General features: G+C 47.1%; 1 protein-coding gene across 1 annotated transcript in view; it reads right to left on the bottom strand.

Annotated features, from left to right (window-relative positions):
- Positions 1-1,137: 1,137 nt before the first annotated feature.
- Positions 1,138-14,444, bottom strand: part of YAE1 (YAE1 maturation factor of ABCE1) — a 28,537-nt gene continuing 15,230 nt past the window's right edge. Inside the window, exon 3 of the mRNA XM_033924205.1 lies at positions 1,138-4,211. Coding sequence (XP_033780096.1) covers positions 3,776-4,211 — 436 coding nt within the window. The 3' untranslated portion in view covers positions 1,138-3,775. The remainder of the gene's footprint in view (positions 4,212-14,444) is intronic.

Here is a 14,444-nt window from a genome sequence, read left to right as displayed (position 1 = left end):
TGTGGGGGGTTACTACCCCCCAAACCCCCCCACAACGCAGCGCGATGTCTATTAAGTAAAGTGGGGGGGTTCCCCCCCACGCCCCCCCGTCGGAGCCCTAAAAACAGTGATTTAGAGCGGCGCGCGCCTCTGCACTGCGCTCAATTGTCTGGGCGCGCCTTTGCCCGGCGCGCTTTTGACTTGACACCATTAAGGCTACATGGGAGGGCCCAGGAGCTGCACTTCCAATACAGGCTAGTGACAGTAGTAGTTGTGGTGAAAGCATAGTTATGTTCAGAATGCCATGGTGCCGAACTGTCAATGGGAATGAGTAGGGGAGGAAACCTACATTTCCAGTTTGGGTTGGTGTTAACAGTGGTCACTGGAGGTGGAGGAAACAGAAGTAGGGAGGCAGTAAGGGGATTTCAAGTACCTGGCTCCTTACTTTGCCCCAGCCTGCAGGCACATGTGGTTAAGGAAAGCAGGAACTTGCTGTCCCATTTTTTGGTGACACACTAGAGCAGTGTACACTAGAGCAGTGACACACTAGAGCAGTGACACACTAGAGCATGCCTCTCGCGGCAAGAGGCATGTCCTGTACACAGCCAGCCAGCCAGCACCAATATCTCTCTTCTTCGCCGGCATCTCTCCTCCTCTCCCCTAGGATCCCCCACCTGCAAAGTGACAGGTTCAGAATTGTGGCTAGAGGACCTACACTCATGTGCGGATGTCTACGTAATGACGTCGACTTCCACATACTTCTGGATGCCTTCTGGCCGGGGCATCAGGTTTAGTGTGCTGCGGTGCTGAAAAATTTGCAGGACACTGCACTAGAGTGTCGTGATCCACTGGTTGTGAATCACTCATCTGAAGCAGGGGCTTTCAACCTAGTCCTTGGGACACATCGAGCCAATCTGTTTTTCAAGATATCTGCAATGAATATGCATGAGGTAGATTTCCATAAAATGGTGGTAATACATGCAAATTTATCTCATGCATTCTCATTGTGGGTATTCTGACAACTCATCTGGCTTCATGTGTCCCAAGGACTGGGTTGAACACCCCTAATCTAAAGGTATCACCAAGCAGAAAAGATCCAAAGCCACTTGTTCCACTTTCTGTATGGCTCATCATGTATAAGAAATCAGATAATTTCTACCAGAAATCTGAGCTAATAAATGAAATCAGAGTCAGCTTTCTCAAATTGAATTACAGTTGAATTACACTGCGATTCCCACATATCCATCTCACTTTCTACCCAAAGGCCTGGAAAGACTGGATTTAGAGGGGTCTCACTTAGGGCTCTTTTTACTAAGGTGCGCTAGGGTTTTAACACGCAGAATAGCGCGTGCTACATTGCTAGATCTTAACGCCAGCATTGAGCTGGCATTAGTTCTAGAAGTGTAACGCGCGGTAATTTCCTGCGTACGCTAAAAATGCTAGCGCACCTTAGTAAAAGGAGCTCTTAGTCACAATACCAGGCATCCCAAACACAATACATCATAATTTTTGTGATTTTCATAGCTCATTTCTTCACAATCCAACACTGTGACCAACCCTCTTCACTTGGTAACACCAAATGGTGTTTTTTCACTCTGATCCAGAAGCCATTGTTCAGCACTCATTGAAAGATTAGGTTCTTACCTTTCTAATTTTCCTTTTGTTAAAAGACATGGGATTCCATACATTAGCTGTTGCTTCCCCATATTCGCAAACTTTGCATAAGAGTATCACTCAAAATTTCCAGCTCCTCCCCTTCTGCATTAGAGAACAGTTAGTACAAAGCAATCGAATACCACTGAAACAGAAGAAAGGAGAAGAGGCACGAGGAACTTCCCCAGGGACAAACATATTCTGTTTTGCTCTGTAACTTGTGACAAAAGAACAATGATTAACCACCGTGAACAGTTAACAATGAACACCACATCAATCTCGCAAGTAGCTGGGAACCAACCTGCTAAGTGTAACTAGGATAACCCCTGAACCCCCAAGGGATAAAGGGAAATGGTGCATGCATGCTTCTGTAGTTTTGTCTCCTCTTAAAGACAAGAGAAGTCCCGTGACAAACACTGGCAATGTCCAAGGCAGAAATCAGGCAAATCAAAGTCCATACAGGATGGGCCGTATAGAATCCCATGTCTTCTAAAAGAAAGAAGATTATCAAGGTTAAGAATCTAATCTTTCATTCTTTAGCAAAGACTTGGGATTCTGTACATCAGCTGACGTACCAAAGCAGCGGCAGTTGTCTAGAGAAGGACAGATGAGCCTGCCCAGAGTACAGAGGACCTAAAATCGGCATCTTCTTGAGCTGCCACATACACTCTGTAGAACTTTGTAAAAGTGTGGAAAGTAGACCAGGTAGTTGCTCTACAGATCTTAGCAGGAGAAACAGCCCGGAACTCCACCGAGGAGGCAGCCACACCTCTAGTGTGCGGCAAGGGAGATAGGAGGCTGCTTTCCATAGGCAATGTAGAAAGAAGAAATTGCCATCTGAATCCATCTAGCAATCGAAGCCTTAGAAGCTGGCTTGCCCTATCTCAAATGGCTGGCCAGCACAAAGAGGTGGTCAGAGAGGCGTGAGTCATTGGTCCTCTCCAGGTAGTGGAAGATGACTCTGCGCACATCCAGCCTCTGCAAAAGTCTGTCCTGCTTCGCTGAACCAGTGGGGTGAAATGCAGGTAAGCGGGTCTCCTGACTGATGTGGAAGGCAGAAATCACTGTCAGCAGAAAGGAAGGTACCGTCTACAGTGAAACACTGGCCTAAGTAAATCTGAAGAACGGTTCTCTAATCTCTGATAAATCAGCAGACAAGCAAACTCCCAGGGGAATGGACTCTGAGCTCCTGAAGGGACAAAAAGCAGGTTAGCTCTACAGGTATTCAGCGTGAGGTTGACCTGGGAGCAGCAGTCCATCCACACAGGACTGCATCCTTTTCCCCGATGGAGAAAGCCCAAGAAGGGGACCTCTGAGCACTGAAGTCACGCAGGAAAATCAAAACAGATAGCAAAAAATACCCGAAAATAAGAAAAAGAAGCACAGCAGATCAGAACACACCTTCTAAGTTTGCTTGCATAAGGAAAAACTGAAGAGGGAGCTGTTCTCCAGTACAGAAGGGGAAGAGTTGGAAGTTTTGAGTGACACCCTTCTGCAAAGTTCGTGACTAAGGGGAAGCAACAGCTAATGTATGGAATCCCATGTCTTTGCTAAAGAGTTTAGCATTACAATCCCAACAGACAGAAATCTGAACTTTTAAAAGGAACAAAGCTACTTACCTCCATCATTTAAAAGTCAATGTGTGCTAAGAGCACTAAGGTCCCTCTCTGGCTTTACATGGATCCTGAAACTGCTCTTCCCAAACCCTCCTCTTCACAGATAGGAAAGTGTTTATGCATTACCTGGGTGCCACACAAATGCCAGGGACACCTTAACACCTTAAAGCTGACCTGACTGAGGGAACATACAGCAATAAGCAGCTAAACAGAATAACTAAATATGCTCTTAAAAAAGGAGGGAGGAATAAACACCCATAAACACAAAAAATAAGAGCAACTGTCTAATCTCAATCAAAGGCACAGTTTTCCTGAGCTGTTTGCTACATGCTTTGTGATGAAGTCAGGTATCTATTTCTGAGTGGTTTTTTAAAAAAGGGTGTCTTATAATCCAGAATCCCTGCCCCCTCACCACAAGTACAGGTGCTGAGAAACAGTCAGTGGTTTCAGATGCTGACCATGGACTAGTGCGATGTACATATTTAGACAATGCTCTCTCTCCCTCCAATCTTTAGAAACACGAGTTGTTAGTTTTCTAGTTGCTGGACTTGCTGGATTACGTCTGCTGATAATCTTAGCTGCTCCATTAAACAAGCAGTCTGCTGAATGAGCCAGTTCAGATTCTGCTCGGCACTTTTGCACTCGTCTGCCATCTTGTGACTTTCTGAATCAGGAAGCACAACCTCAGAACTGCTCTTCAGAGGGGCTGCAGCAGGGTCAGGAGCTTTATTGAAGAGCATGCTGTCTTCAGACCCAGTGCACTCTTCCTGCTGTGCGGTGTCAATGTTCAGGTCCATATCCTGGACAGCATCCAACAACTCCGCAGGCTGAGGCAGCTGAGAAGCGGAGCCAAGACGCTGCACCACTTTCTCCTCATACCATCCAACGGCATCTAGCAGGCTGCTTATGCGGGCCAGAAAAGCAGAGCCAGTTTCTAGAAAGCGACACCACGACAGTAAGGCACTGAGGAACCAAAGATAAAGATGACTGTGAAAACACTGGGGGGGGTCAAAAAAGAGGGGGGGAGGGGACAATCCAAACAAAACAATTCAATAAAATAGATAAAACATGAATCCATAGCAGTACAGAAATCTGAACAACATAGGTTAAATACTTTCATGGGAAAAATAGTATTGGTAAGGGTTACAGGGTGACAGGATAATCGCACGCCAGACACCAGCACGCCGACAATCGAGCACTGACAGTTTGATGCAAGAAAGAAGTGCGCCGCAGGAAAACTTAGTTTTAAAGAGCTCTGACGGGGGGGGAGGAACCCCCCACTTTACTGCATAGTGTTCGCGCTGTAGTTGGGGGTGTGTGGGGGGAGGGTGCAACCTCCCACATTAGAGAGAAAACGGAACTTTTTCTGAAAAAAAATTGGAAAAAGTTCAGTTTTCTCTATAATGGAGGGTTCCAACCCCCCCCCAACAGTAGTGCGAACACTATACAGTAAAGTGTGGGGGGTTCCCCACTTACACCCCGCTTCGGAGCTCTTTAAAACAAAGTTTTCCCACGGCGCGCTTCTTTCTTGTGCCGAATTGTCGGCGCGCTGGTGTCTCACGCATGACTGACTATGAATCGGTTACAGCTCTGCTTTTTGGGGACATGTGATTATAATATAAATATGTAGCACTTGCATTTAGTGGCAAAGATAGGATAGCCCTGCTCTTCAAAGGGAAGATTAGGTTCTTACCTCGATAATCTTCTTTCTAGCAGAAAGGCATACGAGTCTTGAATCAGTAGGTTATTCTCCTTTACTCACGAGTAGAGAATGAAGCTCAGTCCCCGTTCCCACCAGCTCACCCCACCATCTGATCCCATTCGCACAAGCCTTGAATAATTATGATTTTATACTGAACTTATTTTATTATATAAAAAGAAACAATATTCAGTACAATTATCATTTTATAAATCACAAATAATACAGAGCAAGGATCAACAAAATCCCTGTCTCCCCCTCACAAATATCCCCTCCACTATTGAGAAAACTGAAGTCAAATTACTGTACTACAGAATGCTACATAGACAAATCAAGCTAATAGAATACTTCAGTCGCACATGGCAGGAATAGTGTTAGGGAAGTGCAACTAGGACAACTATCCCCTGGTCAGAGAGAGCCCTAAGCCAGCTGGAAGCTAAAGAAGAACAGCTTGGGCTTTGCAATCCCCAGTTATGTCTAACACCAGTTCTAGCAGGATACATATTTCAAATCTGATATATTCTAATCACAAAACTGAAAATAAAATTATTTTTTTCTACCTTTTGTTGTCTCGTCATTGTATTCTTCAAATCATGTTGGTCTCAGGCACTGGTCTCTGTTTTCTTTTGTCTTCTCTTAACTCACCTGCCAGGGTCTCTTGACCATTTGACATTTCTTCTTTCTCCATGCTCACCATCCATCTTCTATCTCTGTGTATGTATGTTTCCTCATGTTCAGTGTCTCCCTTTTCTATGTCTCCTATACGTCCCTTTCTAGTATTTCCCGTTCCCATCTCCCTGCCTTCCTCATCTTTCTACCCTACGACCCCCTCCCCCTGTGTACAGTATCACTCCTCTATATCCCATCTGTCCAGCATCTTCCTTCGGTGTTCTTATTCTCCCCCATGTCTAGCCATCTTCTCTCCGTGTCCATATACCACACCCAGGCAGCATTCCCTTTTTTGTCCATTCTATGCTCCCATCCATGCCCACCATCTCCCCTCTTTTTATATATCTCCCTGTGTCCAGCTTATCTCCTCTCTTACTCCCTTACACTAATGTGTCTCTCACACTCTCTCTCTCTTTCCTCCCTCCCTCCACTATGTTCAATATTTCATTCACTCTTCCTTCATCCCCTTGGTTCAGCTTTTCTCTTTCCCTTCTCTCTCTTCCTCCCTGCAGGTCCTGAACTGTTCTCCCTTCCCTCTAAACTCTCTTCCCATGGGTCCAACACTTCTATCCATTTCCTTCAGTATCCAGATGTGGGTCTGGCACCTCTCCCTTCCCTCCAGCTCCATTCTACCCACCACATGGGCCCAGCACATGTTTCCCTTCTTCCCCCATCATCAGACCAGATCCAGTAACTGTCACCCTTCCCTTCAGCTCCAGACCAGAACCAGTAAATATCCCCCAGCCCCAGACCAGATCCAGTAACTTCAGCTCCAGCCCAGCCCAGACTCAGTAACTGTCCCTCCAGCCCAAGACCAGATCCAGTAACTGTCACTCTTTCCTTCAGCAGCCCAAGCAAATCCCTCTCAAACCCTTCCCTCCTTCACGGGTGCAGCAGCAGCCCCCCTCACGAGTCCAGCAACCCCCTCCCTCTCTCCCTATCACGGATCCAACAGCCCTCACACTCTCCTTTCCTGGCTCCCGAATGCCAGTGGTAAAAAACTCTCAACCCTACTGGGTTGGCCCCTTCACGCCTCCTGATGCGGGCCAACCAGCCAATTGGAAGCTTCCTGCATGCAGTGCTGCTCCAGGAACCTTCTTGCTGCCGAATCTCTCTTTCCACTGTAATTTCCGGTTTCGCCAATAGGAGGGCCCTTAAGCGCCTGGACCAATCAGAGCCTTAGGTCCCTCCCCCATGCATTCCAGGATGCACCAGGGAGGGGAAGGCCCACCCTTAAGTGCCTGAAACAATCAGAGCCTTAGGCCCCTCCTCGACGCATTCCAGGATGCACTGGAAAGGGGAAGGTCTGCCATTTTAAAGAGGTGGGCCTGCCGGTCGAAGGGAGTAGGCATCCCTCTGGCCGGCCTTGGACGGAGAGGTATGGGGGTGTCAGGAGGGAGTAGGCATCCCTCCTGCCATCTTTTAATTCAGAGGTCTTTTTTTTTTTAATGTACGGTGTATTCTGCAAATGTGCCGATCACTATCACCAGCGACTCGACATATGCAAATATAATGACCCTTTGTGACTCTCTGCAAACTTCATTTGCCTATGCAGGTTTTTGAGAATGACTCATCTTTTGTAAAATGTTATATTTGCGCCTGCAACAACAGCCAGTTGGATTTTACCACAAAGTTTTGAGAATCTTCCCCTCAGTTCAGTAAAACCTCATCCCGCATGGGTTCCATTACCAACTGCTGGAACAATTCTCCTTGTAGAGAATCCAGGATCTTCCTACTTCTAGAAGACCCAATAATACCCTGTTTCCCCGAAAATAAGACCTATCCCAAAAATTAGTCCTAGCATGATTTTTAAAGATACTCCTAATATAAGGCCTACCCCAATAATAAGCCCTAGTTAAGACTGACCCCTGAAGCCTCCCCCCTAAATGTCCCCGCCCTGACTCCATCCCTGACACTAATGCTGCCTGATTTGCTGAAAAAAATCAGACTTGTCAATTGAGCAACTCCTACCCCTGCTGCTTTAGGAGGCCTCGGAGTGGAGGTATGTCAGTCTCACGGTGGGAGGGTCAGTGGGGTTCTGCTGTACAAGGGGATGGGTGAGAGGGGAGGAATAATGCGGCACATGGGTGGGGGGAGAAAGGAAAGAGGAAGAATTGGGGTAGAGGAGAGGAAGGGAGAGATGATTGTTGTACATGAAAAAAATAAGACATCCCTGAAAATAAGCCCTAGTGTGTTTTTTGGACCCAAAATTAATATAAGACACTGTCTTATTTTCGGGGAAACACAGTAGGTATACCCCAATCAATATCTGGCATGTTAAAACCACTTATTAGTAGTAATGTGCTTCTTTTACAGCTATATTTTGAATTTCTACTATTAAATCTCTGTCCACTTCTTATGTCTGTGAAGGCCTGAATGACACATCAATGTAAATACATTTTCCATTCCCTCTTTCCAGATTGACCCACAGTGCCTCTTCCTTACCCTGCAGATCTTGCAGTTGTGTGGATTTAATATGATCTTTAACATATAATGCCACACTTCCTCCTTTTCTTCCTATCCTGTCTTTCCTGAACAGATTACAGCCCAATAATCAGATCTTTTTAGGGTTTTTTTAGTTATTGGCTTTTATCTTTTTAGTTTTTATTCAATTTGTTGTATTTTTAACGATTGTAAACCGCATAGAACTTTACGGCCTTGCGGTATATAAACTGTTATTATTATTATTATTATTATATCCCAGTCATTGTTCTCTGTGGAGCAAGTCCCTGTGATAGCCACTAAATCCAACTCAACCGCTTTCATCACAGCCTCTAGATCCAGTATCTTGTTTCCCAGACTTCGAGCACTGGTATATACAGGTTTCCAGACATTACTCCTTTTCCCTTTTGTGTAGAGGTATATAGTGATTCTCTTACCTGAAGGCTTATACTCAACTAGGGGCTTCGATCACCCTGTCCCAATGATTCTAGTTTAAAGCCCTCCTCAGCAGGTTAGCTAGTCTGCTGCTGAAGACATTTCTTCCCTTCTTTGATAGATGCACACCATTCCTGCTCAGCAGCCCTTGGAAACTCATCTTATGGTCCATAAAGCTGAAACGCTCTTAACGACACTATCCATGCAGCCATGCATTCATCTCCAGGATGCTTCTTTGCCTAGGCCTTTACCCTCAACAGGGAGGATCGACGAGAATACCACCTGCGCACCTGACTGCTTCACCTTCTCTCCCAAAGCCATGAAGTCACTTTTGATACATTCAGAGAGGTATGTAGCAGTATCATTAGTGCCGAAATGGATGAGCAGCATTGGATAATAGTCATTAGGCTTAATGAGTTTCAACAAGCTCTCTGTAACATCTTGGATTTTAGCACCTGGCTGAAGTGATAACTACTACAAAATCCATCTTAATGGTAAGATTCATCAGAGATGCCTCTTACTGAGGGCTCGCAAAACCAAGTTAAGATTCCACACTAGGAACGGCTGTCACTGAGGAGAATGCAACTGCAATCCTTTCAAAAATCTGGCAACAACTGGATGAGAGACCAAGGAAACCTTTACTACTTGAGTCCTAAAATGTGAGAGTCTTGCCATGTATACTATGAGGGAGCCAAGTCCCTCTCAAAACTATCCTGGAGAAACACTAGAACCACTTACATTGGAGCCTTCACTAGTTCCACATTCTCTTTAATACACCAGTGCTGAAAACCATAGGCTGAGACAGTTGCTGGTTTCTTAGGTCTGAGGAGGGTAGTAATAACCACTTCTGAGTAGCTCTTCCATGCTAAAACTGTGTACTCAAATGCCATGCCAGAAGCCTAAAGCGTACTTGATCCTCCAGGGCAACAGGAACTTGTGAGAGCAGAGTTGGATGCAATGGCAGTTTGAGACACTTATCCCTCTACAGACTAACCAGATCTGTGTTCCACAGCTGATGTGGCTAATCTGGAGCAACCAGGGCTATATTTTTCAAATGACCCGGCACACCATCCATGGAGGGGAAAAATATACAACAGCCCTTTCTCTGGGTATAGTTATATGAGAGGGCCCATGCCAGTGCTTCTGGGCTCGAATCTTTGGCTGAAGAATCAAGAGACCCTTTTGTTGACCACCGATGCCCCCATTGACACAAAATGTTGTTGAGACCTCTAAGACAGAGACCATTCCCCTGGGTCTAGGATCTGCTGGCTTGCACAATGTCCACTGGCTTGCACAATGTCCACTCTCAATACATGTGTGGTTGATAGCACTTGCAGATGGACCTTCTTCCAGCAAAAACAACAAATGGGCCTCCAGTTTCAACAGAACACTCTTGATGCTTCCCTGCCTGTTGATAAAAGCCACCACTGTGGCACTGTCCGAGAATACCCTGACTGATTTGCCTCCCAGAGTATTCTCCAATATCCATAGGGCCAGATGTATGGCTCACAGGTCAAAGCGGTTATTTCCCTGCGAAGGCAATCAGCAGCCCTGGACTTGGTGATCTTCAAAATGTCCCCCCCACCTCCCAGCCATAAAGGCAGCATCTGTCATCAGATCACCCAAGAGGATATGCAGAGCGACAAGCCTTTTTCCCACAAATGCAAACTTTGATGTGCCTCTGTCGTTCAGGTCAGTGAGTTCTGCAGAGAATCATTGAGGCATAATGCCCGGGTACAAACCCTACTTGATCTCCGTATATCAGTGTGGGCAGGTTTGTATTCAGGTGGGTAGCAATATGTCCACCAACAGTTTAGCATCCTGGTTAAGGAGGGAAATGGGGCGATAGGATTCCACCTGAGTGGGATCTTTTCCAGGCTTGGGTAACAAGGCTACATGGGTTAAATGATGGGACCCCAAGCCTATGTCTTCCGCTAAACCAGGGGTAGAGAACTCCGGTCCTCGAGAGCCGTATTCCAGTCGGGTTTTCAGGATTTCCCCAATGAATATGCATTGAAAGCAGTGCATGCAAATAGATCTCATGCATATTCATTGGGGAAATCCTGAAAACCCGACTGGAATACGGCTCTTGAGAACCGGAGTTCCCTACCCCTGTGCTAAACCATTACATGCTCTACACAATGGGTCAGTCACTAGTTCCACCAGTAGTTGGTAATATTCAGGGCCAAGCCTGTCTGGGTCAGGAGCTTTGGAGAGTTTTAAATTTTGAATGCCCCGCCTGACTTCTTCCTTTGTTATCGGTTGGCTGGGACATTGCCTCTTGGCCTCCGAAAGGTGAGGGACGGTAACATTATGAAAATTAACTAGATCAGCTTCTGCATACAAGTGGCATACAGATCCTTATAAAATTTCACAAATTGCGCTTCAATTTGGGACTCAGATGTATAGAGTTGGCCCTTAGTGTCTTTAATAGATGAAACCACTTTTTTTTTTCCTGTAAGGGCGCACCAGATTAGCCAATAATTTGCCTGCCTTGCCCCCCCCCCCCCCCCCCCATTGTTAGAGTTTGTATTTTTGGTAATGTCTGTCTCTCGTTGCCCTGTCCTACAGAATCTTGTCTATTTGTTGCCTGACGAATAGCAGCTTCTGCCTGTCTCATCTAAGCTAGAGACATGAGTTCTCCTCAAAACCTGACGGAAGGATACTTCTTATGTCAGTATTTGGTGTGCATCGACTTACTTGATGTTTGAAAAGATGCCAATGTATGAGTGGAAGGTGAAGTATGAGAATGTTTCTTAGCATTTTTAGGAGGAGAAGTCGACAATACTGATACCAATGTCAATGCCTCTGTAGAATGATTTTTAGGCTTCAGTGGAGAAGATGATATGGTCAATGCTGAAGGGGACCCAAAAAGCTTCTCCTGCTGCAGAAGCTGAGACTTTAGAGAGCGCTTCTGAAGAGTAGAACAGCGGAGACAAGAATCAACCCGGTGCTCAGGACCAAGATATTGAAGCCACCAGCTGTGCAGGTCAGTGATGGAGATAGCCCTGTTGCACCGAGTACAGTTTTTAAAATCTGCTAGAAGGTTTGGACACTAATGGAAAAATAGCTGCAGCAAGGTCAAAGGACTCAATTGTACTGGAGGTCGAGTGAATCTAAGTCCAAAAACCGATCAATGCAGCCAGCCTGCAAAGAGGACGAAAGGGGCCTGAAGACCTCGAAAACAGATAAGTACAAATTTAAAAGAAAAATACTTAAGGAACAAAATGATAAAGAAAATCAGACCAGGAAGGCAAGAAAAATAGGTGATAAAACGCGCACTTGGAGAAACTCCAAAACACAACTTCTTAGCTACACAGAAGACTAGAACTGATGGTCCTGCATGCCAACATTGGGCGGGAAGGCATTTGAACATGCATTGTATGGATGGTCTTGAGACTTCTAAAGAAGTTAAAGTGACAGTACACTTTTGCACTGTCTGTACTGGGGCTCCGTGGATGACGTCACTCGTCTGTAAGAATACGTTCCTTGCTTGTCCTTGGATAATTGGTGGAATAGCACAGTTACTTACCGTAACAGGTGTTATCCAGGAACAGCAGGCAGATATTCTTTACACATGGGTGACGTCACCGACGGAGCCCCCGGTACGGACCTTTTTAACTAGAAAGTTCTAGTTGGCCGCACCGCGCGTGCGCGAGTGCCTTCCCGCCCGACGGAGGAGTGCGTGGTCCCCAGTTAAGATAAGCCAGCTAAGAAGCCAACCCGGGGAGGAGGGTGGGACGTAAGAATATCTGCCTGCTGTCCCTGGATAACACCTGTTACGGTAAGTAACTGTGCTTTATCCCAGGACAAGCAGGCAGCATATTCTTTACGCATGGGTGACCTCCAAGCTAACAGAGAGGGAGGAGGGATGGTTGGCCATTAGGAAAATAAATTCTGTAGTACAGATTGGCCGAAGTGCCCATCCCGTCTGGAGAATGCATCCAGGCAGTAGTGAGTAGTGAACGTGTGAACTGAGGACCAGGTGGCAGCCTTGCAGATTTCCTCAATGGGTGTGGAACGGAGGAAAGCAACAGAAGCAGCCATAGCTCTAACCCTGTGGGCCATGACAGCACCTTCCAGTGACAGACCGGCCCGAGCATAACAGAACGCGATGCAGGCCGCAAGCCAGTTGGACAGCGTCCGTTTAGAGACAGGGCGACCTAGACGGTTAGGATCGAAGGTCAGGAAGAGCTGAGGGGACATGCGGTGAGCCCTTGTACGATCAAGATAGTAGGCAAGGGCACGCTTGCAATCCAGAGTGTGCAACGCCTGTTCCCCAGGATGTGAATGAGGTTTCGGGAAAAAGACAGGCAACACAATGGACTGGTTGAGGTGAAAAGCCGAGACCACTTTGGGAAGGAACTTAGGGTGGGTACGCAGAACCACCTTGTCATGGTGAAAAACAGTGAACGGTGGATCGGCGACCAGTGCATGCATCTCACTAACCCTCCTGGCAGAGGTGATGGCAATGAGAAAAAGCACCTTCCATGTGAGAAGTTTGAGCGAAGTTGTGGCAAGAGTCTCAAAGGGGGGTTTCATGAGGGCTGATAAAACCACATTCAGGTCCCAGACGACAGGAGGAGGCTTCAGAGGCGGTTTGACATTGAAGAGGCCTCTCATGAACCGGGAAACCAGTGGATAAGCCGTGAGAGGTTTTCCGAGGATAGGCTCATGAAACGCAGTGATGGCACTGAGGTGGACTCTGATTGAGGTAGATTTGAGGCCAGCATTGGACAGAGAGAGCAAATAGTCCAGTACAGTTTCCACCGCTAAAGAGGTGGGATCGTGATGACGCCGTAGACACCAAGAGGAGAACCTGGTCCACTTCTGATGGTAACATTGGAGGGTGGCCGGTTTCCTGGAGGCGTCCAAAATGAGACGGACAGGCTGAGACAGATTCTCTGGAGAGGTCAGCCCGAGAGAAACCAAGCTGTCAGGTGGAGCGAAGATAGATTGGGATGCAGTAGAGACTGACGTTGTTGCGTAAGTAGAGTAGGAAACACAGGAAGAGGAATGGGCTCCCTGGAGCTGAGCTGAAGCAGGAGGGAGAACCAGTGTTGGCGAGGCCACCGAGGAGCGATGAGAATCATGGTGGCCCTGTCCCTGCGGAGTTTGGATAACGTCCGCAACATCAGAGGAAGTGGAGGAAAGGCATAGAGGAACCGATCCCTCCAGTCGAGCAGGAATGCATCTGGGGTCAGACGATGAGGAGAGAAGAGTCTGGAACAGAACTGGGGCAGCTGATGGTTGTGAGGTGCTGCAAAGAGGTCCACCTGCGGAGTGCCCCAGCGAGCAAAGATGGAGTGGAGTGTGGAAGGGTCCAGAGTCCACTCATGAGGTTGAAGGATGCGGCTGAGATTGTCGGCCAGGGAGTTCTGTTCGCCCTGGATATAGACAGCCTTGAGGAAGAGATTGCGGGCCGTGGCCCAAGTCCAGATGCTGAGAGCCTCCTGACAAAGGAGGCGAGATCCGGTGCCGCCTTGCTTGTTTATGTAGTACATGGCGACTTGATTGTCTGTGCACAGGAGAAGAACCTGAGGGCAGAGAAGGTGCTGGAAGGCCTTGAGAGCATAGAACATGACTCTGAGTTCTAGGAAATTGATGTGATGTTGACGCTCCTGCGGGGTCCAGAGTCCCTGGGTGCGTAGATCTCCCAGGTGAGCTCCCCACGCATAGGGGGAGGCATCCGTGGTTATGATCATGGAGTGAGGGGGTAGATGAAAAAGTAGACCCCTGGAAAGATTTGAGGAGTTCAACCACCATTGAAGACATTGCCGAAGAGACGATGTCACAGAGATGGGATGAGAAAGAAGATCCGTGGTCTGTGACCATTGGTTGGCAAGAGTCCATTGAGGTGTCCTGAGGTGGAGTCGCGCCAGAGGAAGCACATGGACCGTCGAGGCCATGTGGCCCAGGAGGACCATCATCTTTCGGGCAGGAATGGAGTG

Source organism: Geotrypetes seraphini, chromosome 1 (assembly GCF_902459505.1).
Source record: "Geotrypetes seraphini chromosome 1, aGeoSer1.1, whole genome shotgun sequence".
NCBI lineage: Eukaryota > Metazoa > Chordata > Amphibia > Gymnophiona > Dermophiidae > Geotrypetes > Geotrypetes seraphini.
This window is presented reverse-complemented; position numbering and strand designations above follow the sequence as displayed.